This window comes from Siphateles boraxobius, unplaced genomic scaffold (assembly GCF_051911475.1).
Source record: "Siphateles boraxobius isolate OS27281-9 unplaced genomic scaffold, OSU_SipBor_1 90, whole genome shotgun sequence".
Lineage (NCBI taxonomy): Eukaryota > Metazoa > Chordata > Actinopteri > Cypriniformes > Leuciscidae > Siphateles > Siphateles boraxobius.
Genome location: NW_027509220.1, coordinates 252,986 through 280,755, shown reverse-complemented (window position 1 = coordinate 280,755; position 27,770 = coordinate 252,986). Strand labels below are relative to the sequence as shown.

The 27,770-nt window shown below is 38.7% G+C and overlaps 2 protein-coding genes across 5 annotated transcripts in view; both read right to left on the bottom strand.

Moving 5' to 3' along the window:
* Positions 1 to 1,180: 1,180 nt before the first annotated feature.
* On the bottom strand, positions 1,181 to 6,185 carry prodh2 (proline dehydrogenase 2). Its single transcript, XM_077224662.1, has 10 exons — positions 5,811 to 6,185; positions 4,044 to 4,234; positions 3,372 to 3,498; positions 2,894 to 2,965; positions 2,736 to 2,816; positions 2,497 to 2,640; positions 2,211 to 2,377; positions 1,767 to 1,877; positions 1,592 to 1,680; positions 1,181 to 1,498 (listed from the first exon to the last, which is right to left on the bottom strand). The coding sequence occupies exons 1-10, from the start codon at positions 6,051 to 6,053 to the stop codon at positions 1,317 to 1,319; spliced, it is 1,407 nt and encodes a 468-aa protein (XP_077080777.1). The 5' UTR covers positions 6,054 to 6,185; the 3' UTR covers positions 1,181 to 1,316.
* Positions 6,186 to 8,329: 2,144 nt separating this feature from the next.
* Positions 8,330 to 27,770, bottom strand: part of eif3c (eukaryotic translation initiation factor 3, subunit C) — a 35,869-nt gene continuing 16,428 nt past the window's right edge. Inside the window, exons 11-23 of one of the 4 annotated variants that reach the window (XM_077224653.1) lie at positions 26,590 to 26,715; positions 26,139 to 26,232; positions 25,870 to 26,057; positions 24,066 to 24,290; positions 23,795 to 23,986; positions 12,832 to 13,003; positions 12,579 to 12,738; positions 12,433 to 12,498; positions 12,146 to 12,233; positions 11,904 to 12,069; positions 9,764 to 9,805; positions 9,004 to 9,065; positions 8,330 to 8,753 (exon numbers count right to left, since the gene is read on the bottom strand). In XM_077224653.1, coding sequence (XP_077080768.1) covers positions 8,535 to 8,753; positions 9,004 to 9,065; positions 9,764 to 9,805; positions 11,904 to 12,069; positions 12,146 to 12,233; positions 12,433 to 12,498; positions 12,579 to 12,738; positions 12,832 to 13,003; positions 23,795 to 23,986; positions 24,066 to 24,290; positions 25,870 to 26,057; positions 26,139 to 26,232; positions 26,590 to 26,715 — 1,800 coding nt within the window. In that variant the 3' untranslated portion in view covers positions 8,330 to 8,534. The remainder of the gene's footprint in view (positions 8,754 to 9,003; positions 9,066 to 9,763; positions 9,806 to 11,903; positions 12,070 to 12,145; positions 12,234 to 12,432; positions 12,499 to 12,578; positions 12,739 to 12,831; positions 13,004 to 23,794; positions 23,987 to 24,065; positions 24,291 to 25,869; positions 26,058 to 26,138; positions 26,233 to 26,589; positions 26,716 to 27,770) is intronic. The other 3 variants (XM_077224654.1, XM_077224655.1, XM_077224656.1) reach the window with 3 other exon arrangements.

Sequence of the window (27,770 nt, the reverse complement as noted above, 5' to 3'; positions counted from 1 at the left end):
ACCTTAAATGTGAAATCAGTTCGCATCTGCAAATGAATGCTGCAAGACCTTTCCTGTACTCTGAATGTCCTAGCAAAGTAACCATAGATGTGTTTCATCACATTAACTATAGGCATATCGCACTAATATTTCATTTACCAGAAAGTGTTCATATACCTTACACTGTATACAGTTTAAAAGTCATTGCACATTAATTAACATTAATTAACATACATTACATCATAACAGTGTGCTCCTTATTCCTGTCATGAAATAAAATATATTAGTAAATCTAAATTCATTGACCAATACTTGAATGAGGCAAACCTTTAACAGGTTAGTTTGCTTTTGCAGATGCTCTATTCTCTACAAATTGTAAGATAAAGAAACCTACTGAAACTGTTGACAAAAAATTTAGATAAGGCTGCTGCATTTTGCCAGCCAACCAAAACTGATAAGTTACTTACATGCAATTGGGCGCAGATAGTTTAGAAAGAAAGTATAAAAGTATTACACATTCAAATTGTGAGAATAGTGAGAATATCAGTGAGAATATCATTTAAAAATAAAAACAAATCAAACTGCATATCTGTGAAAACAATCCATCTCTCTCACACAGAATTTTAACCATCAGCTCTGAGTGTCAGTTGGCCTTCAGGGTTGATTCCAGTTCTGCACAACATTTGCTCATGGTCAGGTGTTGAGAGTGGGTGTGCGTTAGAAACTCAGGAACAGTCATTAAGGTCCAGGTGATAATTACTTCAACCCCCTCCCTCATTTTCCCACCTCCATTGATTTCTCTTTCCTCCTTTTCCATTTGGCAATAGACAAAGAGAGGGTTTAAAATAAGGTTAGGTAAACAGCACTTCACTCAAGCACATGGTGCTGAGAGAGACACTTCAAATGAGTACATATTAGTAAAGTGGTTTGATATATTTTAATATATTTGAGTCTCACATTGTTGTTATTGAACTGACAACTAATACCACTGAATGTCCACAGTGATGAATAATGTGCATCTGATGTGGATGTTAATGCAATATATGTTACAAAGGCAAACTTTTTTCTTTGGAATATTTTGGAATGATAAATTGTGCATTTTGATTCTAATGCAATTATATATATTAAGAACAGAAACATGCATTAAGAAAGGGACAATTTTGATTTCATGCTCACTTCAATTCTAAATCATCATAAATGTCCACTAGAAGGCACTATTTTATATCCTAGAAGGGCTTTCAAAGGCTAATGTGTCAAATGCATGATAATCAATCGAGTTAAGATGTATTTTATAAGTCTTTTGCCACTTGCTCTTTACCCTGATTTTTGAAGTTTTTCTATCTGGCCCCTGTGATCTTTTCTTTGAGCCTGCGGCAGAGCTCCTGTCTGAGTAGATCTCTTTCCTTACGGATTCCCTGGAGCACAGTGCGGTTCTCCTGAGCCCTTCGCACCAGATATGGCAGTGTGTCGTCCACTGAGCCGTACGGCACTGACTTGTACACTGAGAAACCATGCTGGGCTGAGAAGAGAAGATGAATGTGAGGGTTGATGGGTGTTGCAGAGAGGCAAGGAAATGAATTCATTCAGTGCTACTGAATAAAATGAGACTCACCGAGAGTAAGAGAAACATGGTCACACATGCCCAGCAGCTGACCAAAACAGACAGAGTTTCCATCACTGTGAAGCCCCAACTCTTCCATCCTGAAACAACATATAAATAAACACTGATCTTCTGTACAATGCTGATAATGACTTGTCAGTGGAATGACCGATTTATGAAGGTGTACCGTGTCACTGCCCGTCTGACTGATTCTTCATTGTGAGTGGCCACAATAATCATATAGCGTTCAGGTTTCTCTGAAATGAGGTTCAGCATGATCTCCAGACATTCATTATAACTGCAAATAAATTAAGACAATTAAAAAAACTTGCCCTAAAAGGACTTACTGCACTTGCAAAACGCAAATTGCAAGGGGAAAAAGTAATTTTAGCCTATTAGATTTTAAAATAAAATAAAAAAATGTGGCAATTATTTTTATTTATGAATCGTATACAGTGCAATCAAAAAGAGTAATATGGATCCAAAAAATCACTGTAATAAAAAAAAATTCATGAGTGTTTCACACCAGTAAATCAGTCTTAAATATTCAGGTTATTTATACCCATTGGAAAACCAAAATGATAACTTTTTTTTTTTTCATTTTTAATGTAATTTGGAGTCAAAGAATCACCTATTATTAGTATTCTCCCATGATTCATGAATTGGATTTGTCCGTCCTTCTTTTTGGGCTAGTTTTCTCTCTTTGTCCATGTAAGCACCTCTGACGAGTTTAACCCCAATACAGAAACTCTGATCAATGGATGTCTGAATGGCATCAAGTAATAGATTCTTTGATTCCTGTATGTGAAGAAACAAGTATATCTGTATAGTCAATAGAGATAGACTGCTTTTTATACAGAAAAGGTTTTATTTTTATTTTTTTTAATGACCACTAAATAATGAAGGTTCGTGGCAACCTTAAGGTAGCACTGATATGTGTTCCAGATCCAGGCGCTCTGTTGATTGAATTTCTTCATCATAGCCATGGTGATGAGTGACAGGGCAGGATTCATGTAAGTGTACTCAGCATCCACCAGGACACGGACCTTATTAACACTTGCCTAAACACAGTGTGTATAGTATGTTCAGTCATTCTCAGCATTATCTTTCTTTTAGCTTTAACATTTTGTTAACTTGGGCGTTTAAATTATGGTACCTCTCCTATTTTGTTGAGTCTCTGAAGGCTGAGTAGTAAATGTGTGTTTTCACTCTCAGACAGACCAGGAAACACGACTTCCTATCGGTGAAAAAAAAAATGAAGCAATAAGATTGAAATAAATAGCAGATTATAGTAAGCTTGTGGTGATACTGTACCTCTCCATCCATGGCTCTCACAAGCAAGTTCAGATCATACTGTTCTGTCTTCAGCAGAGAAGTCAGCTTAACCTGAACAGGGTTTAATATAGTTACTAATACTGCTAATAAGAAGAAATGTTATTTGAGCATCAAATCAGCGTATTAGAATGATTTCTGAAGGATCATGTGACACTGAAGACTGGAGTAATGTTTGGACAAAAATACATTTAAAAATACATTCAAATAGAAAATAGTTATTTTCAAATGTTATAATATTTCAAATTACTACTGTTGTTACTGTATTTTTGATTAAATAAATGCAGCCTTGGTTCCACTTGGTTCTATGCAACCTACTTCTTTCAAAAACATAAAAAATAAAGAAAACTTCATTATTCCAAACGTTTGATTGGTAGTGTATCAGACAAAGAACCTTAATCTTAGTTAATCTCAACTGATAAGAATCAATCTTTATATTGGGATGAGAGGAAACACCCACACACAGCTCAGGGCTGACTAGTGCTGTGATCTTCAGCTGCATCATGGGATTCCTACTCCAGCCATTAACGTGAGACATCAACACACAATCCAGCATGGCTGCCAGGTTGTCTTCATATCGCTGTTCCCTGTAGATATAATGTGTGCCATGATCAAGATCAAATTCAAAGTCAGTACTTACTGAGAATGAAATGTTTTACAATCCCACCACTAAATTGCAAACTATATTGCATCACTGCAAATTCACCTAAAAAGTTATTGGTACAATAGGGCAAAAAAAGCCTGAGAAATGTATAATGTGGAGCTCCAAGTGCAGGCTCACTGGGTCCCGTGATGCAGCTCAGCCTCTGGGCTTAGTGGGTCTCATGGTGCAGCTGCATATCTGGGCTCACTGGGCCATGTGGTGCAGCTCATCTTCTGAGTTCAGTAAAGACCCATGTATGCTTCGCTTTTTACACAAATACTTAGCATATGTGTAAAGCCGAGTGAACAAATTAATTTGTGCAAAAAATCCAAGGTGGAAGTTTATTTTTTATAAACATTAAACGATGATCTATGTTTTCTGTTTACAAAAATATGCCCTCATAGAGGCAACAATAAACTTGATCCACTCAATGCTGTCTGATTTATTAAAGTGAGGTTCTATTTTTATGGCAAAATCTGAATGTCTTACCCAGTGCTCTCCCCTAGGTCCTCTTCGATGGGGACGGCTAACATGGGGTGGAGCCCCAGCGAGCTCATCTTTTGCATGGAGTCTGCGATCTCACCTTCTGTTTCCCCGGCAACAAACTGAGCGTACACAAATGGGCGTACGACCATGGAGAAACCTCGCGTACCCAAAACCGTCCTCGTAAAGGTCATTAGCTTTGTTAGACAAGAGATAACGAGAAAATTATTGCCTTAAGAAAAACATGAAATAGGAATATGCTTAGTTAGTATAGTTCACTTACACATGATTCATAGTAACTAAAAAAGAACTGTAGAGAGTACTTGATCATTTACTTTAGATTTACTCTTGACCATTGTTGTTTTGCATGCTGAATGTAGAAGTGTACAGTATGTGTGACTCAAGCATGGTCAATATTGTCCAAATATAGAGACATTATATAAACTCAATTAAAAGTTTCACAAGGTCTTTACGACTTAAGTGTTAGCAATAACATTTTAAAAGATCATTATTCAACATTATAAATAACCTAGGGAATGATGATTACCAAATAAGTGTTATTTCTTGTTGCATTACTGCATCAATAGAAAAATAATTACACTTATATAAATGAAGTTCAAAGTGCCCAACCAAAGGGAACCTTATTACCAAAATGGTGAGTTCAAACAAAAACATTTTAAGAAAATCAACATCAATTTATGAAGTCAACTTATGTGATGTTCTGTCATATTTTCAGGTGTACTGACAATTCAACAATCAAGATGGCTTTGAGAGATGAGTGAATGCAGCTAGAGAAAGATAACTGCAGAAGTGGAAGAAATGAGGGAAAAGTCTATCAAGAATTGGCAGACTTTTTTTTTTTTTGCTTGACAAAATGGCTCTCCAATCAATTAATCGTAACTTGGGTTTTCTGAGTAAACAAGAAATAGGATGTGAATAGTACAAATTACTAAATATTTTTACAATTAAGTTAAGACAAAGTAAAGTTAACAAAAAAAATGTTAGTTAGAACAACTTTTGGATTTTACGGTGTATGTACCATATGTACCAAATGTACCAAATATTACCATAAGTAGATGATGTCCGTGGACCGTCCTCTCCAGGACTACATGACCATAAGTAAAATTTTAAACATCAATTACAAGTTATGATATTCTAACCACTTAAATCAATGTTTGGGGCTCAGACACACTCTATATTAACCCAGACTAAAGACAACTCTTTAGCCAAGCATTCACATAATGCTTCTCATAAAACTTGTACTATAAACATGATGAAATTATCAAATTACAAAATGATAATCTTTTGCCTAAAATGCGGTGGCATCCCAAAGTAAGATTGCACCAACTATCGTAAAGACTTTTGATGAGTCCAGCTTTTTAGATCAACATACAAAACGGTCAAATATCTTCCTTTTAATGTTATGTTCACAATCACAAGTTTGCAATCATTGCCTAACATTGTTCATTATAGGTCTGCTTAATATACATGATGTTTACTAACCACATAACTTGTATTATCTTATTATCTGGTACCTGTGATAGCATAAAATGCATTCTGGTTGAGTACCAGCTGCACATTATTGCCATATGTTCATTACTTTGGCAATCATTCTGTGAAGCTACTTAGAAACTATATATGTATTGTGAAATGTGCTGTACAAATAAATTGTATTAGTAATTCAGAGTGTTGACTCCATAGGTGCACATTGATTCAGTAAGTTTGTTTCATTAGTGGTTAACACAAGGATCTAGATGTTGCTGATGTCCTCACCTTCCCACAGTTGTTAACCAGCACAGGGAACGAGCAAAGCCGGAAGACTCCGAGGGCTCGGATCAGCTCCCAGAAACTCTTCACCTTGAATGCTTGAGGATCCTCAAAGGTCAGAAAGCCAGGTGATGAGGCGTTACAGAGGTCTGGATCCTGTTTTGCCGTCAGGGACTGCGGGGCAGCCACACTCTTAAACCGCACAGATATGAAACGACTTAACACTGGAGACCGAAGAAGAGAACACATCTCCACTGCTCTGACAACTGTTAAAGATACTAAGAGAGTTTTTTTTTTAAATTAAACTTAAAGTGGTAAACTATTGATCCCTGCTCAAATCTAATCTTAAGAGTTGCAGAAGAGGCACATTGCAGCTGTTCTTTCAGAAATCCTTTAATATTGTGCAATTTCAATGCTCATTCAGTTCATATGCGTTGTATGCAACCACTTCTACCTACAGACCAATACCATTTGGTTTCCACAGACAGACCGAACATCAGTGACACCTGTAAGCTTGGGAAAGAAACAGAAAAATTTCCCTTTAGTGCCCAACTCTGGAAAAATGGTAGCCTACTATCACAGAAGTGGGGTGAAAAGGCTGTAATTGTCAGGAAATTACCAAAATGACTTCTCTCACCTGTTATTATGGACGCCAAGACTACCATATGCAAGTTCAGTGCAATTTTCCAGTGCAAATAAACAGATAGGATTTGAGCAAATGAATGGAGCAGAGAGAGGGGAGGTTTGTTTTAGGCATGTTGGTTAATGACTGATGTGCCGTTTGAACTTTGGGACATTACTGACGGGCCTGATCTCACGAAAATGCATCTCTAAAGCACACATTGTGTTTATCGTACAATTTATACACGAAAATTAGTTTTTACCTGCATATGATACGCACTTTATTGCGTGTACACACGCACGCCACAACACTAATCCTACCCAAACGTGTAATAAATAGCCCACACACTACTACTAAACTTACCCATGCGTATCATATGCACGTAAAAACTAATTTTCGCGTATGCACGACAAACACAATTTTATAAAGACATTCTATATTGTCGTGCAATTCTAGGACATTGTGTGCACTAACTTTGTGAAATATGACAAAATCAATAGTTACTTTTAAAATGTTTGAAAGTTTAAGAAGTTTTAAATCAAATTTGATACACTGGATTTGGAACCACACAAATATAGTTACTGGTTAATAACCACTTTGAAGTCACAGTAGCTTATAGTTAACTAATATTTTGAAAACGCACTGATGCTACAACTGATTGAATTAACAACTGCATAATTATGATACATAAAAAAAAGAGAGATGCCAAAAAATGCCGCAGAAATGAGAAGCAAGGGAACCGAGCAGATGTCAGACAGACCTTGGATCTGAAAAGACTGTGCTAGACTTTGTCCTGAACAGTTGATAGGCCTACTGCGGTACAAGAGCCAAAAAATAACTCCAAACACCCTTCAACCTAAATTAAAACATTCAGAAAACAGCTGCAGATTTCTTAAATGCAATGTGACTTTAACATCAGTCCTCTCTTTGTTTTACCGGCAATATATTAATACGCCTTTAGTCAAGTTTTCTGTAAAAAGTTGGAACCATTGTCTGTAGCCCAAGTATTGTTTTACAAGTATTGTTTTACAGACTTTCTCTTCGGTGTAGTGAACCTTACATGTGTTCCATTAGTAATATTTTGTTTAGTGGTCACTGTGATTACGGTCTTCTTTAGGCTACTGGCTTAAAATGGTTTATCAGATGGCTTAACATTTAGTATGTTCATATAGGCCAAGAACTTGGCGATAAAGTTTGTTTGCATTCAAACACCTGCTTTCAGAAAACAGATTTCCCACTAGGCTTGCCACGATCATGAGTTTTGTGCTGATGATTGTCATGCAAATAATTGCTATTCATTTTATTCAGTTGTATTCACGTTACTTGCAGTGTGTAAGCCTAATTCGAAATTATTACATTGCAATTTTGTCAATTTGACTTTTTAATGTCACAATGACAAAGTATGTCAATTTCGACTTAGGTCATCGTTTTGACTTCATCTCATATGACTTTGTATGTCGATTACAATTTACAAAAGCATGTTTTTTTTCTTGTGGCAGAAATGGGCTTCCATAGACGGACAGGTGACTTTTCAAGCAATGGTAGAGTAGTTTCTTCCATTACTTCATGTTTGCTTTATCAAAGCATTTATTGGAAATGAACGTTGTTAAACAGGTTTGCAGATCATTTTCATCTGAAACGGTACACAAGATGCTTGAAATATGCTTATGTTCTGTGAATATTTGCATGCAAAATCAAGCCATTTCAACAGGAATAGCCGCATTGACCAACATTAAACTGCTTGGCTTGAAAGTGAATTCTTTGTGAGCTGCGCTTCAGGGACCTTTTATGCATGCAACATTTCACAGAAATTTTCAATATACTGAAGAACGAAAGAAAATATTGTTGCGATAAACCAGTGCATGAGATTGAAACTTCAACAAATGACTGACAGAAACTCTACTTCATTTTGACTGAATAATGTTTATTAATTCACCAGGTTGTAACACAAAAAACTTGATATTTCTTCCCAGCCCACTATATTATCTCCATAACTGCTACTCCAGAACCCTCGAAACTGTAAACTCAAGTACTCAAATAAGAAAAACATGCTAATTGTGGTGCCACTTTATGCGTTAACGATAAATGCGGGCTTATATGTTTTGGTCTTATCTGCAACTAAAGCACAGCAAAACAGAGGGTAAGGCTGATGTAATGCAACAGATCTGGAGTTGGTGGATGAAGAGCAAAGCAGAGGAACACGCAGTCTGGTTCTGGAATGAAGCCGTGTTTGAACAGGTTGCACTGGGATCAGTATGAGCTCTGGTTCTGGTTCCTGTATCCTCCTCGCTGGTAGTTCTGTTTCTGCTGGTAACCACCTTTCTGATCTATAGCAGTGACAGAGAACAGAAAGAGAGCGATATTGAACTTCAGAAGTCATACATGTGGCATTTACTGTTCATATCACTGTTTACACTAAAGCTGCTTTGAGTTTCTCAAGGAAGAACAAGATAGTGAGCAAGAAAAAGTAAAGGGGGCCTGAGAACAACCAGATTGAGAGTTGCCACCGCATTCATTGGTAAAGGTAGAAATGAGTGAACGGGTGAGTAAGATGAAGAGATGAATGAATGATTTAACATGTTCATAACCACCTCGTTGGTAACCTTGCTTCTGTTGGTAACCTCCCCTCTGGTCTCCAGCTGCATAGTGAAAAGTGTTTAGAGGACAAGCACTTTCACCCACAAAAGCACTTCAACACTTTTTCAGCAACATTTTCACAGCAGCTGCGTCAAGTGACCACAAGCGCACAAGTGTACAGTCTGAGTGTGTATGGATTGTCATTATGGGTGTAACGGTACACAAAAGTCACGGTTCTGTGCGTACCTCACTTTTGGGGTCACGGTTTGATATGAGTTTGGTACAAATTTTTTTTTATTTTGAACAGACAGTAGTGCAAATTACAGTTTGTTCTAAATAGAGGCATTAAATCCCCCCTGAGGTAGTTGCTACTGAACAGCCTTTAGTGTGTTACGCACAAAGCAGTAAACAGAATGTACACTCTTTCTTAGGTCATTTTTTGCAGGCCTGATACAACAAGTTACTTGGTCACAATCCGCTACAAAACTAAAAAATAGATTAATGAGAAAAAAAACTTGTGAAGAGTTTAGTCTTTTTCTGCGTAGCTCCAGTGATTGGCACATTTGGATGATGTCCACTACCCCCCCTCATTATAACAGAAGAAATCAGCGAATAGACTACTAGCAAGCTCTTGCTTTCACCTGTGACCGACTGTATTTGTCATCAGACTGTAGCACCAAACTGTGACGGTACCGTTACACCCCTTAATGGACATTCTTTTATGGTTGAGTGTTCAAATGGTTTTGTAAATGATAATTACCTCTCTGGTACCCTTGTTTCTGTTGGTAACCACCTTTCTGATCTGTGTGAGAGAAAGAGAGGTTTAAGTCATGTGAAATTTTGCTTATGTATGTATGTATGCATGCGTATAATAAATATATATATATATAATTTTTATCAAAAATGTTTCAACATGTTTAAAATATATTAAAATGTAATTTATTTCTTTGATGGTGAAGCTGAGTTTTTAGCATCATTACTCTATTGAATATATTCAAATAGACTATGAAAATACTGAATCAGCCATTGTGAGCATAAGAGGCTTTCAAAAACACAAACCAAATCTTATTTATTAAACCTGAATAAACCCTGATTAAATTATAAAATACCCATTAAATATTTAGCATTTATATAAAAATAATAATAAAAAAACTCATAAATTATCAGAAAATAAAATATTTTTCTATTATTCATCGACTGTGTTTACATGTGGACCAATGCGTTTTTTTTTTAAATATTTTTTTACTATAATCAGAGTAATTAAACTCTTCATTCCTGTTTACATGCAATTTTCATAATTCTGATTATTTGCCAAGAAGTGTGGTTATTTTTACCGCCATTATTCGCATACCCCAAATCACAAAAGATACAGTAGATGTTTCTGGCCAGTTTTAATCCACTTAAATCAAATGCAAAACACATTTCTATGGACGTATTGGATATTGATAAACATGGCAAGCATAGCAAATAACTTAGGCGTACACCACATGGTTTGATGCGATTATTGATATACGATTATGAGCTTAATCACATTAGTGTTGTTTACACGAAGTCTCAAAACTCTTCAAAAAACACTCAATATTGCCAAAATCCCATTATAATTAGAGATGCACCGATTACAATTTTCTAAGCGGATTCCGATTTTTCATGAGTTTGGCCTGCCGATACCAATTTTAGCCGATTACGATTAAATTTTTTCTAATCACTTTACAGCAAACACAAATACTTATTTTCTATCTTTTCTTTAATAGAACATTTTACATAGAACATTTTTTCAACAAATAAAATATACCTATATAAATTGTTACTCCTGGTGTGGGAAATTCACACATATCTAAGTGCAGAGAACCATTTTCACTTCCAATATTCAACTAAAAAAAAAGTGATATATTCACTTATTTAGGAAACTAAACTTCTGCATGAAAACAGGTAATGGCAATAAAATAATATATAAATAGCAAATAAAAATAAAATATAGCCTTGCAGTAAAAAGATATATTTCTCAAAACACACACACACAAAAGCCTATTGCAATCACTTGTGCATCAAAGGCAAGTTTTATTTGGCAAACAGTTCTTCACTCTCTGGCACATGTCCAGCCAGGCTAAACAAACGCTAAGCTCGGGCAAGTGGAGCAAGCGCAGGGAAACGATTGGGAAATAATAAAAACAAGTTTAAATGGGTACATTTTCTATAGCCTAAATATTTGAGTCTTCATTTTCTTTTCTTACATAGCGTACTCCAGTTCATGTTTAAACACACCAGATATGCAAATTATGTGCACTTTTTGGGTGAAATCATATTTATTTTGTCCAACAAAAGCGTGCTTTCACTTTAATGGAGCGCGAGCAGCGCAGCAAAAATAGACTCTGCGCCGAAACCCGCGCTTCACTGCTGCTCACGCGACACTCCTGCTCGACGCTCACGAGCTGCTCCTGCTCTCGGTGTGAATGCACTCATTGATTAACATGCACGCTGGAAAAAAACCCCTTGCGCTGCTCACGCTTGCGATGTGAAACGGCCGTAATTCATGAGGTTTCCTACATGTGCGTTCCGTGCTCACGTGAGATGCTGATGTTAATCATGCGGCACCAGAGTGCATTTGACCGGCTTAAAATCAGAATATGTCAGACTCACCGGCCGGTCGCCGGTCATGGCCGATCACGTGAAAATCGGTCAATTATAATTATAATCATAATCGCATTATGAGGGGCATGTAAATATAGTCATTATTACTAATTAAATTATAATTAAATTATATTAAATTGAAAGAAATAAAGTTGTCACTTATTCCTTACATATGGTTATTTTAACATTTACAAAACTAACATAAAATTATATTTTTATGAATGTGATCTTTAACCAAGTCTTGTTTTTCCTAACACCAGCATATCATGTACCTCTGTTGAAATAGCCTCCATAGACGCCTTGTTTGAGGTCGAAGACACGCTCGTTGTTCTCCACCAAGCCGCCCAGTTTCTCGGCGAGCTGCAGGGCCATGTTCTGCAGGGATGTGGGCTCCGTCCTGTGCATCACCACTGTCTGAGTCGGCTGGTCTAGAGACGCCTGACAGAAAAGACACATAAATAAAGGTAGCAGCAGCGGATGGAATAGTTAGTGTAAAACTGTTTTTTTCTTTTACCATGAGTTCTTCATTAATGATCATCTTGCTGATAATGCTGTGCACTGTTGGTAACTCCAACTCAAACATCTCTGACAGAGTCGCCATACTGTAGAACAGAGAGAAAGAAAGTGATGAAGAGCTGCAAAATCAATGGGCTCCATTTAAAACATTCAAAAGGACAGTTCAGGCAGAAACAAAAATATTGACATATTTAGGAAATAAGGGATTTAAGTGAACTAAGAGTAAAATTATGCACCCTTATTCTGGCCATGAATATAGCACTAGACTGTGTTGATCACATGTACCTGATTGAGTCATACACGCTACTGTAGGTGAAAAGGTAAGTGCGCAGCGACTCCTCCTGGATCTTCCTGTAGGTTCAGAAAACCAAAAAGTTAATTGAATTAAAATGTAAATGATGCTAAAATAATTTCAAGCATCGAGTCATTACCTAACGAGCATTTCCCGCACACACTGGGTTTCTGGGAAGAGATCCCACACTTTGCTGTTCATCTTCTCGTTGATGATGAAGGAATGGCAGGTTCTCCAGTCGCCCATCTTCATGGCCTTGCTGGCGGCCACAACGTGCTCCCTCATGCTCTCAGGAGGACCTGAGGGGGACATGGAGAGAGAGAAAGCGAGAGGTTGTTATTAGTATTACTGAGATTAAAAGCTAATTTGTATCTCTCATCTCTCTCACTCACCCAGCAGTGGCTGTCTCTCGCCCACCCTCAGCTGGTGGTGGAACTGTTTGCTGATCATCCTGCGGCGGGCATCAAACTCGTGGGCCGCCATGTAAGGGATCTCCAGCAGCATGGCTGACACCAGGTACACACACTCCAAGAGCTCCAGATTAATGTGCATGTGGAACGGCACCTAAAACGCAATATGACAAACATTGAAGTCTTAGCTCATCCAAAAATGAAAACTGCTATCACTTGGTAACCCTCATATCCATTTACTAGGGCTGGGTAAAAATATCGATAGGGCTGGGTATCGTAAACAAAATTTTCGATACCGATACCTTGACTTCGATACCGGTTCCTGAACGATACTTTTTTCGATACCAATCTTATCAATATAACATTACCTAAAAAAAACTTTTATTTTTTCAGATTGATGACTTTGTTACACTCATATTTTGAGTCTGTAAAAAAGCACCAATGCTAAAATTTTCTATGTTTCCTAATCAAGTAACAATATGTATTCTTTAATTCAATGAGCTCATTGTTTCTGCCTTAACTTAATGCATTGTTTAACAATGAAACTGAATGAAAATTAATTGAAATGCATTACACACAGTCACCCCTGATAACAGATCACTCTAAATTGTAATTTAGACACATGCATTTTCTGTAAAGCTCCTTTGAAACGATATGTATTGTGAAAATGCTATACAAATAAATGTGAATTGAATTAAAAATAGGCTACTGGGATGCGGGATATATGCCTCGCGCTCAGCACACATGAAGCTTGCGCAAAGCACTGGCAAAAGTAGCCTAATGATTATGGATGTGTCGGGAAATGATATTTACAAGGTAGATGTAAACAAAATCTTAAAAGGTCAATATAAGCCTTCTCTTCAAATTATTTGTATTGTGCTTTATTAGTGACAAATTTGGGGAGAGGATACACATCCAAAACTTTCTGAAAATACAGTATGAGAATTAACTACACAATTACTAGAAATTTTCACCTTGGATATTATACAATTTGCAAGCAAAAATACAAGTGGAAAAATACAGTTTTTTTCTAGATGTTTCCAACTGTGAACCAATTTTGTAGTATATATATATATTTCTTTTCTTTTATCCTTGTATTCTTTCTTGTGGCTCAGTGACACACCTGTGAAAAGCTCATTATGCAGGCTCATTAAGCAGGTCTTTATACACTTCATACAGCACAAATGTCAGAGCATGTCAGAACACCTCCAGGACCCCAAAAACACCTTGGACCCCAGAGGGTTAAACATTGGTAATACTGCACACATTGTTTAAAAATATACTCAGGTACTTAATTACTTGTGTATTTACTAGTTATTGAATCGATATCGAAGCTAAAAAATCAATATCGAATCGAAATCGAATCGAATTGTGAAATTCCTAACAGTACCAAGCCCTACCGTTTACCATATTTGATGTGCTCTATGCATGTGTATTGATGAATAAAACCTCAAATCTCTTCATCATATGAAGCGATTGTGTCTCTTTGGTTCAAATGGATGATTATTATTTTGCAAAGTCTTCAGGTACTTTTTGAAGACTGAATATAGGGCTGCAACAACTAATCGATAAAATCGATTATAATCGATTATGAAAATCGTTGTCAAGGAATGTCATTATCGATTAGTTGGTCTGCTTACGTCACGGGGAGCGTTTACTGGTACGCACACACACGCAAGGTCTCTCTCCCTCAGGCGCTCTGCCGAGCGCGCGCGCTACACGGTTTGGAGCAGTCTCTGTCTCGCATGCGCGCTCATGCTTGCGCGCTCTAGATTTCGGGAGTTTGAACTAATTCGCGGGCATCAGGGAGCCGCAATCAATATGCGGGAGACTCCCGGGACTTCCGGGATCTTGGGATGTCTGTATTTTGTCTCGAGCATCAGGTTGCGCAATCAGTTCGCTCGCAACGTAAGTGATGGATTAAAATAGCGCTACCGCAGAAATAGGTTAAATTAAAACGGTCTTTACAAAGCGAAGCACTAAATATAAAGGCAGTTAATAACAGCAGCAGTAAAATATTGTTTTTTAGTCACTGTACTCAGTGGTTTTCAGCGAATGCTTGTGCACTAATGCATAATTTCTCCTGTCCTTTACTCAAGCCTGTTAGCTTGCTGGGTAACGTTACCTCCATTCCGTTCTCTTTTTATAGCATTTGTCTACTAAGTTTTAATTGTTTTTCAAACGCGATCTACTGCGGCTCTACGTTCACACAATTGTTTTCAGTCTTTCTATATTTATTTAATCAATTTATCCTTATATTATTCTTTTATATATTATATATAATACATATTATATTCTTTATCCTTATATTCCTTATATATAATTAATTTTAAATAAAAATTAAATGAATTATATATTTTAGATGTTTTTAGTTTGTTTTTAGTTCAGATATTCACATCTGAACAACATGTCTGTGTAAATTTGCTTTAACAAAAATTGTGTTAAAACATAATATGTTGGATATCATTTTTTTAACAATAATCATGTTTGTCAACTTGCCATCAGCAATTATCATTAAAAACAATGCAAATATTGATATTAGTAAAACTCAATGTGTGGCTTTTGCACTTTTTAAAGTACACTTTTACACATAAATACCCTGATTTACGGTTTTATTTAGTTATAATAAAAAAAAAAATCTAATTTAATTTCTATCCGATTAATCGAAAAAATAATCGTCCGATTAATCGATTATCAAAATAATCGTTAGTTGCAGCCCTAACTGAATATATCGATTACTTGGACTTTCAATGGATGTACAAACATATCCTCCAACAGAAACCTCTATTAAGTCAAATATACCCAGCTACAAGCCTCAAAATTAGGGATGAATGATATTGGTAACTAGGGGTGGCACGGTTCACAAAACCCACGGTTCGGTTCGTATCACGGTTTTAGGGTCACGGTTTTCGGTTCTGTACGGTTCTTGTTATTTTTTCTTTTAATCTTTAACACTCCAGAAATGTACTTCAGCATATGATATAGGCTATAGCTTAATTATCCACAATTCAGGATACAGTATTAAAAAAAAATGTATATCATGTAATCATGCACAAACTGAATTTAACTTGACTTTAAGCACATTATTGAGACCGTCTCTGAGGAAAGCTAGGTGACATTTTGATACAGCAAGAGAGAAGACATTGATGAAATGCTTTTGTTTATTTGGCAAAAAAGGAGAATGTATATTGCTCTCTCTACAGGGACTTATGTGCATTTTTAGCACACAAAGATTAAAATTAACTTGCATTTATCAAACTGTCAACGTCAGTGTGGCTCTTACAAAATGTTTGTTTAATGTTTAAAAGAAAAAGAGATAAACTCTTAAAGCACTATGTTTTAAATAAGTCAAAATATGTACACATAATTGCCTATAATAAGGCTATAACAATAGCAAAGGCATAATCATAAAGTGAAACATAAGTTCAACCTCAACACAAAAACATTATCAACAATCCTTCTATTCCCTGAGAGTGAGGATAAATTTTTTTTCACTTGTAATTTAAGTGCAGTATTTTGTTACGGCCTCAGCCTTATGGGTGTTGCCTGTGTATTTTTGTGTGTATATTTGTCTCGTCTTTTAATTGGTGTTTCTTTCTGAGTGTAGGCTCCTCCCCTGCGCACCTGTGGTTCGTTGCTCTGATGGCTCGTGCTGAGCATATAAGTGGAGTGTGCAGGAGGGTGAGACGCGCAGCGGTGAACTCCGTGTACGTCATGATGTCCAGCCGACTGATCAACTCAAGCTGTGTTCTTTGTATTGTGCCACTACTTTGTTTTATTTGTTAGTGTTTGGGTATGTCTATGTTGACGTGAGTGTAGAGAAAATGTGTTACATGCGGAGAGAGAACTTGAGAGACGTGAGTTTGTGCAAGCATTTCTGAAAATAAATGCTTTAAACTGCTCTTTGCCTTGCGTTTCCTTTTATGTTGCTGAACCCTTATGAAACGAGCATTTTTAACAACAGGGTTCGTAACATAAATGGGGGCTCGTCCGAGATTTGTGTCCGAGTAGTGGTAATTTGATTGATCTAATTTGATTCAGGTGATCCATATCCTCTGGTTAGGAAGAGTAAGCCAGCGGGGCTGTGCTTAGCGCCAGTCCTGACGACGGTTTACTGTTTATTGTTTTTCTTTATTATTTTAGTTTGTTGTTTTTGGAGGTATTCCGGGGGAGAGAGCAATCTCTTAATCGGTACCCTCTGAAGACTAGGTAGGGTATAGTTAGATTAATGGTTAGGTAGGTAGGTCCAGAGGGTGTTGGATTATCCTGATTGCTTTTGCGTTTTCTTTTCTTTAAAGATGGCAACGTTTGAGCTAAAACAATTTTTAGATCAACCTAGTGTTGAAGTTTTAGAGACATGTCGGAAAAATGATTTGTTTCTTATTGCTCAACATTATGAGATTTCTATCTCTAGAACACTGCGTAAAGAAGAGTTGAAAGCTTGTTTAGTGACTAGCTTGATTAATAAGGGGGTATTTCATTCTATGGACGCTGTTCCTACTGCAGCAGCGGAGTTGGCGGCACCAGCTGCAGGAAGTTCGCCCTTACGTGTGTCGAGTGGTGTTCCAGTGACGCCAGTGATTGAGGTTGGTGCGGAGGTACGTCCGTCTTTTTCAATGCCTAAATTTGAACCTCTTTCACTGTCCACAGAGTCATCATCGGGTTTGCGTGCAGATTCCCGTTTGAAGTTACGTTTAGCACGGTTACAATTGGAGAGTCAGGATAAAGCTCAGGCGAGACAAGATGATTTGAAGCGTCAGATCGAAATGTACCGAATTGATGCTGATACGAAAGTGCGGCTGCGGGAGTTGGAGTTGCAGGCGGTTCCAGAGGTACCTAAAAAATCTATTGTTAAAACATCTAGGCTGGAGGTTAACTCTGAGACATCGGCTGGTCCATCAACTTCGGGTGTTAATTTTGTGCCGTCTGATATTGGATCTGAGTCTGTAGCGCCGTTTTCAACACATTTTGATGTGGCTAAAAATATCTCTATCGTCCCACCCTTCCGTGAGAGAGAAGTTGAGGCGTATTTTCAAGCTTTTGAACGAGTTGCTGTTGCCTTAAGATGGCCAAACGAGGTTTGGGCACTAATGTTACAATGTAAACTATCAGGTAAGGCACAAGAGGTGTGTGCATCTCTCTCGTTAGAGGAAAGCGTGCAGTACGATGCTGTGAAAACTGCAATATTACGAGCATATGAATTAGTTCCTGAGCATTATCGACAACGTTTTCGTACCACGAAAAAAGGCACGTCTCAAGCTTATGTCGAGTTCGTTCGCGAAAAGGGCATTTTATTTGATCGGTGGATCAAAGCGTGCAAGGTAACTGACTATAATTCTTTGCGAGAACTTTTGCTGATTGAAGAGTTTAAAAACTGTGTTCCAGAATGTACTGCGATGTACTTAAACGAACAGAAAGTCAGCACTGTACAACAGGCTGCTGTGTTAGCTGACGAGTATGCATTAATGCACAAAACTGTGTTTCTAAAGCGTCCGTCTGACTCTGGGGGTTCCTCATTAAAAGAAAATGAAAATCTTTCTGATTTGCGAAATAAATGGGTTCCTACCAGTCCGAAGTCTAATCGAGAGTGCGGTTACTGTCATAAGATGGGACATATTATGGCTGAGTGTCGTACTTTAAAACGTAAACAGGAGCGTCAAGATTCTTCATCTTTTCAGCCTCGAGGTTCGGTCTTAGTGAAAACTGTGTCCCAGCCATCCGTAATTTCTCGTGCGACACCTGATAGCTGTTTTCAGCCTTTCGTGTTCGATGGATTTGTGTCGTTAAATGAGAAGGTCGAAAGCCGAAAACCTGTAAGAATTCTCCGTGACACCGGAGGGTCTCAGTCTTTTATATTATCAGATGTTTTGGGTTTTTGTGCTGACTCGGCGTGTAATACCAGCGCGATTGTGCAGGGTATTGAAATGGGTTTTGTGCCTGTTCCTCTTCATCGTGTATACGTCTCTTCTGATTTGGCATCTGGGTGCTTTGAGGTTGCAGTTCGTCCCTCTTTACCGGTGAAAGGTGTGGATTTTATCATGGGAAATGACATAGCTGGAGGTAAGGTTATGCCGGTAGTGCAAGTCATTGATGTCCCGTGTAATGATTTGCAGGCTGATGCACTCGGTAAAAATTTGCCGAATGTATTTAGTGCTGTTGTGACGCGAGCACAGGCGAAACATGACATTCAGGAAAGTAATACTCTTTGCGATTCTGTCTTTTCAAAGATTTTGAAAACTGATGTTCTTCCCGATTCTCCAGACTCGTCTAAAACGACTTTAAGGTCATCTGTTGGCTTTGATTTTATCGCTGATTTGTCTGTCTCGCGTGAAATTCTGATCCAAGCTCAGCAAAATGATTTATCATTAGAAAAATGTCGTGCGAGTGTTGAAAATGACAAAATGTCGCTGCGTAACCACCAGTTTTACTGGAACGATAATGTGCTCATGCGTAAATGGAGTAGATCGTTAAATCCTGAGCAGCGGGAAGATTGGAATGCGGTGCATCAAATTGTGGTGCCTTCAAAATTTCGAACACATGTTTTAAGTCTGGCTCATGACCATCCTTGGTCTGGACACCTAGGGATAACTAAGACCTATAACCGGGTGCTCCAGCATTTTTTTTGGCCAGGGTTAAAATCTGATGTCGTGACATACTGTAAGACATGTCATATTTGTCAGGTCAGTGGAAAACCTAATCAGGTTGTACCGCCTGCTCCTCTCTTTCCTATTCCTGCAGTTGGCGAACCATTCGAGCGCGTTCTAGTTGACTGTGTGGGTCCACTTCCTCGGGCTAAGTCTGGTTGTCAATATTTGTTGACAATCATGTGCGTGGCTACACGTTTTCCAGAGGCCATCCCGTTACGGAACATAACGGCTAAGACGGTAACTAAAGCTTTAACCAAATTTTTTACAACTTTTGGGTTGCCGAAAACTGTCCAAACCGATCAGGGTTCAAATTTTGTGTCTCGTGTCTTCCGTACTTCGTTAAAGGCTCTTGGGGTGTCTCATGTGGTATCAAGTGCCTATCATCCTGAGTCGCAAGGAGCTTTGGAGAGGTGGCACCAAACATTAAAATCTGTGCTGCGGAAGTATTGTATAGAGACTGGGAATGAGTGGGATGATGGAGTTCCATTAGTTTTATTTGCGGTGCGTGAGGCGCGACAGGACTCGCTTGGGTTTAGCCCGTCAGAGCTTGTGTTCGGACATAATGTCCGTGGTCCTTTGAAAATGTTAAAGGAGGAATTTCTCTGTAACGGTTCGTCTGCGAAGACCAACGTCCTTGATTTTGTATCACATACTCGTGAACGGTTGCACAATGCGTGTACTGTGGCGAAGGAAGCACTTTCTCTGTCACAAAAGAAAATGAAAAAACATTTTGATAGGAAAGCAGTTGTGCGTAAGTTTTTGCCAGGCGAGAAAGTTCTAGTGCTGTTCCCTATTCCTGGATCTTCTCTCTCTGCACGTTTTTCTGGTCCTTACGTGATAAAAAGTAAGTTGAATGAAACTGATTATATCTTACACACTCCAGAACGGAGGCGAAAAACTCGTTTATGTCACGTGAATATGTTGAAACCATATTTTTGTCGTGTCGAACCAAAAGAGAACACTGAGAATTTGGTTTGTGAACCGGTGACCCCACAATTAAATGCTGAGCGTGTTTCATTGCTAGCTTATGCTTTGCCTACCGATACTGCGGACGATGGGTTGAATGTATCTATGGATGCTTTAAGAGGAGGATGTTTTGAAAACTCGAAGGTTTTATCTTCGCTTCCCGATCAACTATCCTATCTATCGCCTGAACAGCGAGAGGACGTAATGAAGCTGATAGACAATTTCCCGACTTTGTTCAATGACATTCCTCCCGGTACTAATGTCATCCAGCATGACATCGAGGTCGGTAGTGCATTACCCATCAAGCAACATGCTTACTGTTGCCCCATAAGTAAGAGAGAAGCAATGAAAAGTGAGGTTGAGTATTTATCGCAGAATGGTTTCGCTGTTCCGAGTAATAGTCCATGGAGCTCGCCGTGCGTTCTGGTACCAAAGGCTGATGGGTCTTTACGCTTTTGTACTGACTTTAGAAAGGTAAATTCCGTCACTGTGGCTGATGCTTTTCCGTTACCGCGGATGGACGATTGCATTGACAGTCTTGGGGGTGCGAAATACATCACCAAGTTAGATCTTCTGAAAGGTTATTGGCAGGTGCCTTTAACCGAGCGCGCTTCTAAGATCTCCGCATTCGTAACCCCTGATGCTTTTCTGCAGTACAAACGTATGGCATTCGGTCTGCGAAACGCACCCGCAACGTTTCAACGTTTAATGTCCATAGTTTTAGGCGAGGTTCCTAACTGTAATATCTACTTGGACGATGTAGTTATTTATTCGTCTACATGGGCTGAACACATGCTGACCTTACATGACGTGTTTCGCCGATTAGAAGCTGCTTCCTTAACGTTAAACCTAAAAAAATGTGAATTTGTTAAGGCTTCTGTCACCTATTTAGGGAAGCAGGTGGGAAACGGTCAGGTACGGCCATTGGACGGAAAAGTGGCTGCTGTCCTCAGTTACCCAGTACCTACTACGAGGAGAGAACTACGTAGATTCCTGGGGATGGTTGGGTACTACCGGTGCTTTTGTAAAAATTTCTCGAGTGTGGTTGCTTCTTTAACGAAGTTGTGTAGTCCTAAAGTTTGTTTTGATTGGACTAATGAGTGCCAGCAGGCATTTCTTTCTGCAAAATCTCTCCTTTGCAGTGCACCTGTACTGTCTGCTCCAGATGTGACTCGTCCGTTCCAGCTTGAGGTCGACGCTAGTGCGGTTGGAGTGGGAGCTGTCTTGCTGCAGGAGGGTGCTGATGAAATAGGCCACCCAGTATCGTACTTTTCAGCTAAGTTTAACCGTCATCAGTTGAATTATTCAACGATTGAAAAAGAAACTTTAGCTATGTTGTTAGCCTTACAACATTTTAACGTTTATGTGGGGTCTAGTTCTTCTCCTATCGTCGTTTATACGGATCACAATCCGCTGGTTTTTCTGAGCAAAATGTACAACCATAACCAGCGATTGATGCGTTGGGCCTTAATGGTTCAGCCATATAATTTAGAGATCCGTCATAAAAAAGGATCCGACAACGTGGTGGCAGATGCGTTGTCTCGCGGATTAAGTTAAGTTTTCTGTGTAATTTTATGCAGAATCAGTTTTCTTTTCCCTTCTAAGGAAGGAAAGAGAAGAGAAAAAAAAATCAGATTCTTCCTTTAGGGGGAGAAGTGTTACGGCCTCAGCCTTATGGGTGTTGCCTGTGTATTTTTGTGTGTATATTTGTCTCGTCTTTTAATTGGTGTTTCTTTCTGAGTGTAGCCTCCTCCCCTGCGCACCTGTGGTTCGTTGCTCTGATGGCTCGTGCTGAGCATATAAGTGGAGTGTGCAGGAGGGTGAGACGCGCAGCGGTGAACTCCGTGCGCGTCATGATGTCCAGCCGGCTGATCAACTCAAGCTGTGTTCTTTGTATTGTGCCACTACTTTGTTTTATTTGTTAGTGTTTGGGTATGTCTATGTTGACGTGAGTGTAGAGAAAATGTGTTACATGCGGAGAGAGAGAACTTGAGAGACGTGAGTTTGTGCAAGCATTTCTGAAAATAAATGCTTTAAACTGCTCTTTGCCTTGCGTTTCCTTTTATGTTGCTGAACCCTTATGAAACGAGCATTTTTAACAACAGGGTTCGTAACAATTTGGAAACATATGACAGGAGTTCTTATCTAAACTTGGTGTCACTGTATTTAAATATCATAGGTAACATGAAATCCAAAATGTTCCCACACACCGGACTTATACGACGCTGGCGCATCCTCCAACTCCGGTTAGCCTTCCTTATATCTCCCACTTGACATTTCGTGACGTGACGAGACCTGCAGCACTCCATACTCCACTTTTACTGTAGGCTTGTTCGACTTGAACCGGCGTCGCACAGATCGATCGGTTTATGACATCAAAGTACCGCGAGAGTGATTGAAAAGCATACGGAGCCGTTGCTCTCGCGGTACTTTGATGTCATTCATCGATCCACTTTTAAGCACGGGTGTGTGCAGCCCCGGTTCAAGTCGAACAAGCCTCATATATATGTCCATTGTCCAAACATCTCTTATTTCACGCGAAAAGTAAACACACTGTCTGAGGTCACGGGCACGATGTTACATTGCGCATGCGTGAAACCGTGCGACACACACATGCATCGAACCGAGACAAGCGAACCGAACGGTTCGGATGTTTTTTTCATATACCGTGCCACCCCTATTGGTAACCATATATCAATCGATAATTTTGATTATTTTGATGAGTTTAATAAGTCTAAAATAACGAGTTTGTTATAATGGAATTTTGACAATAAGTACTTAATGTATACTTCAAGTGTTTTGCCATTTTAAGACACTGTTGTGGGCTTTTTAAGCAGGCAAAATGGTATATAATATATGTTCATAATATCAGCCACAAGCAGAGAGCAACATTTTACTAAAGCTACTAAATTTAATTACTGGCTGAACTTTCTATATAGAACCTAGAGCTGGTTATTGACTGGATTCACAAACCAATTTGATTTAGAAGATCTTGATTCGATTATATTCCAAACTTGATGCTATATTGATTTGTTTTCTCAGGTACAGCACAATTTTTCTTAAGAAAAAAAATCCCAACTAATACTGTAAGCTATACAGGGGAACCCTGTCAGTTGGTATATTATCATCAAATGTTAAAATGAACAGTCCAAACTATTAAATTCAAAATATTACAGCCCTTATAGAAACCCTTACAACTGCGACTAAAAAAAAAAGTCAGCCCTTCTCGGACGTCAGGCATTAAAGTTAACAAGTTAAGTCATATATTGACCATGAGCCACTGCAATGATTGATTTCATAAGTGCAAACTGTCAGGTGTGATGTGGCTGTACCTGTCGCCTCTTCTCGATCTTCTCCTGCTCAGCGTTTCTCTCCTGCATGTTCCTCATGAGGAGTCCCTGTCCCAGCAGCTCCTTGGCTCTGCCGCTGGACTGGATGTCCAGGAGAGCGTTGTGGGCATCTTTGATCATGCCCTGGCGGAAAGCACAGATGCCCAGCTGCACCATGGTCCTGTTGTACAGGATCTAAGAGATAAGAAAAGTTCAGCGAGGAAACTCAAATCTCACATACCAACTGTTCTTCAGAGAGAAAGTGTGTGTGAACCTGGACAGGAGGGTCGGCGTGCTGGATGTTGTCCTGTAAGTGGCTCATGAGCATGAGGTCTCTGGCCTGGTACCAGCGGCTGTGCAGGGCATGATGGTAGATGTGGCACAGGATGGCGCAGGTACGGATACGGTCCGTGCGGTCTTTGGAGTAGATAAACTTACACAAACGGTCCATGATGATTGCACTGTCCTCTCCCTCGCTCTCCTCCTGATCCTGCTCAGACTAATGGACAAAAAGGCATGAGGTTAGGAGTCTAAATGAGTGGACCAGTTAGCTGGAACCATCTGGTTCCAATGAGTATGTGATACTGACAAAATGAATCTCTATTTCTGGGCTTTTGTCGATAACAAGACGATTATTTCTGTCAGCGACAGCTGACTCCTGAAGCTTGTCATAATTCTTCATATTCTGAGTGTTGGTCAGTTCCTAGCACTGACAGAAACTTAGTTCTTAATTATTGTCATAGTTCTTGAATTAATTTCCAGGGGTATTTTTATAAGGGCAACTTTTTCATAATGTTCTTAGACATATGCATAATCTAATGTGTTTAAATTAATCAAATTAATTTAGAAGAAGTCATTATTTAGATGCATTTACAAGGCAAGTACAATTGAATAAATAACAGATTATTGTTTTAAAAATAATATTCTGAATATTGAAAAGTTTTTTTATTTTTTATTAAATGGTCACAGTAAGTTGTTCCTTGAATTAATCAGATGTTTGAACTATTAGGATGAATAAAGCAAGTGACTTGCTGAATTCGGAACCACATACTAGCGAACTACTGCCATAGAAAGATAGGTTAAATGTTGTACGAGTAGTTTACTAATGCGGTTCCAAATTCAGGAACTGTGAATCATATGATTTGTTCAAAAACGCTGATTCATTCTGTAACAATGATATGATAAGTAAATACAATAAATACCAGCATAACAGACAGTTTTTGCACATGTAACATGGAAGCGAATGGTACCAGAAGCCTTGCTCAAGTTGCAAATGTCCACGAATGCTCCTACATTAAAAATAATGTGGATATTGCATAGAAGTATAAAACAAAAACTCATAAAGGGGCATTATTGCTGCCATTCCTTGAATTGACCCTTCGCAGGGAGCTTGATTGACAGGTGATCTGACCAATCATACTTCGCCATCCGCCATTTTGTCCGACAAAGCAGTCAGGAGAGTTAGTAGATTAACATGGAAGGATTTGAACTTAGAAACTGAATATACTGACGCCTTTCCGCGGTTAAAACAACATTCCTTCTTATGTTCATTCATGTTTATTTGATGCTATAAATGAACTAGAAGGAAGAGATGATCGGTTCACGAGCAGCTTTAACTGAGGCTCTACAGGGATCTGTCACGAGACATTAAAGAGCCACAAAACGGTATTTATTGTTTAAATTTCATTTTAAAAATGACCAAATTTGAAAGGTGAGTCTTTGTGTAATATGTTTAATATCAAAAGTAACCGAAAAGTAACCTGGTCTGCCCTGTCTGTCAGCGTATTGTCAGTCTCCTCTCTGATCCGCGATGTATTTTTCACTGCGTGAGAACATGGTGTGTGGGTGAGAGCGGCGTAGCTTGTCGGACATAGCGACAGTAACTAAGGGGGGCGGGTCTTTGCGAAGGGTCAATTGCAGGGTCTTTTTAAAGGCATTCTACAAGGCTACATAAGTTTTTTTTTTTGCAAAGTGCGAGACATACACGACATTGTCAAAACAACAATTATGATATTATCTTAGATGATACATATCACTACTGGGTCCACATCTTTCTCCATCGATGGCGAGACACTCACCTTTGTCTCTCCCTGTAGGCCCAGACTGCGACAGTGGGCTTTGTAGTCGAACTTGTAGTACGTGTGCATGATTCTGCGCAGGTAGATGCGACACACTTCCTCCGTGCTGCCTTTAGTCTCCAGATACTGCAGCAGGCGGTCAATGATGCCACAAACATGGCTCTCATCCTTCAGGTTATCAACATACTCTGCAAGAGTGTGAGAGGAAGCTTAATCACGACACGCGCTGTCCTAATCGAGCTCAGAGGTAGAAATCTGTCTGTACTCACCCTGAGAGTGAGGGTCTGTGTTCTGCATGATTTTGGTGAACTCCTCATCCATCCGCTCCACCAGGGTCAGAATACAGCCACGTACTCGGAACGGCTGAAGAGAGGAAACTCAGTTCATAAACAGCCTTACCAGTCACATCAACTAAATTACACAAGCATAAAAGGGCCATTGTCAAAAGTGTAGCAATGTATAAAGCACTGCTTGAACATGTGCGAAATCTGTGTGGGGAAAACATTCTCACTCATGTGAAACTCCCAATTAGGGCTGCAAAATTAATCGAAATAAAAACGAACTCGCAACATGGCTTAGTGCGATTATAAACTGCTGCAATAGGTTAAAGTTTGAAAATGAAGAAATTAAAGACTGAAAAATTATTAATTTACATTAATTACATTTGTAATTGGTCAAAAGTTAGCATGAAATGCTGTTCACGTGACACGTATTTCTAACCTGGTCAGAAATGGCCAGGTTCTCGCTGTCCTCGATGATGTTTTCTCCGATGAAGATATTGTTGTTGTTGAACAGGATGTCCAGCAGCTCATCGATGCACTCCAGACACTTCTTCCACATATCCGCCTAAAGAAGGGTGAAACAGGGCATAATGTAAAGACTGGAATACACTGGACCACTTTTGCACATTTTCTTGCCCCGATTTGCAGTCAGTCTGCAGATTTTGGCCAAATTTCACATAAAATCATGTAGTGTATGATGGGCACATACTCCGATTTTTTTTTTTTTTAGCTTCAGAGTATGATTTTGTCCAGTCAGAGGATATTAAAGATATTTTGAAGAATGTCGGTAACCACACAGTGGATGGGGCCTCCCTGACTTCCACAGGGGTGATAGTAGAAAAAAATCCTGAGCCTGAACTTTTTTCCCTGGGACAGATGCGTAAGGGCGAGTTTATCCTCTGCTAATTTCTGACACAAAATGAGCGATTGTTCTTCTAGTCTTCTTATATTGTTGTCATATATTTTTGTCATTATTTTTTGAGAATGCAAGACACACACAAACACATAACTATCTTCATAATTCTTGACTTCTAAAGTTTTTTGAATTCGACCCGATCCTAAATTTCACTTGCACTTCACTGCAATGTATTTTTTTCATGATTAATATTGCATTGCAAAATAATGTGAGCTGGTCAACTAGTCTAAAATTAAGAAACCCCTAGAAAACAGTAAAAAAAAAAAAAACATTCGTACATTTAAGATAGTTCTACTTAATTTTTTATTCCAATATCCAAATATGATAGCCTACTTGATAAAAAGAAAAGAAAAAGGGGCTTTTATTTGAGCCGTGCTGTCTGTGCATTTGAACATTGCACATTTTAAACAGGACACGCATTAGCTGAATAAACGTTAGCCAATACAAACATACTTATAGAAAATAGTTGACAATGAATAGACAGGGGTCCTGTCACAAGACCAATAATAACAAAATGAATCACTTATTCTAAAAAGAATATCAGTAGCCTATATGTTAGAAGAATCTGACATAGGGCTGTGTTAATAATAAAACGTCCGTCATTTAACGAATTTTAAAAACACGGGATGGATAATAAAAAATGCTTTCTGGCATTTTGACAGGAAAAAAAACACAACCAAGAACAAAACACTAGTGCTGCCACT

Excerpts from the sequence above, each read along its gene's own strand:
- prodh2 (XM_077224662.1), bottom strand. The coding sequence starts at position 6,053 with ATGTGTTCTCTTCTTCGGTCTCCAGTGTTAAGTCGTTTCATATCTGTG. Across the intron at positions 2,641-2,735 it reads GACTCAACAAAATAGGAGAG|GCAAGTGTTAATAAGGTCCG; the intron begins GTACCATAATTT and ends CACTGTGTTTAG. Across the intron at positions 1,878-2,210 it reads TGGGAGAATACTAATAATAG|TTATAATGAATGTCTGGAGA; the intron begins GTGATTCTTTGA and ends ATTTATTTGCAG.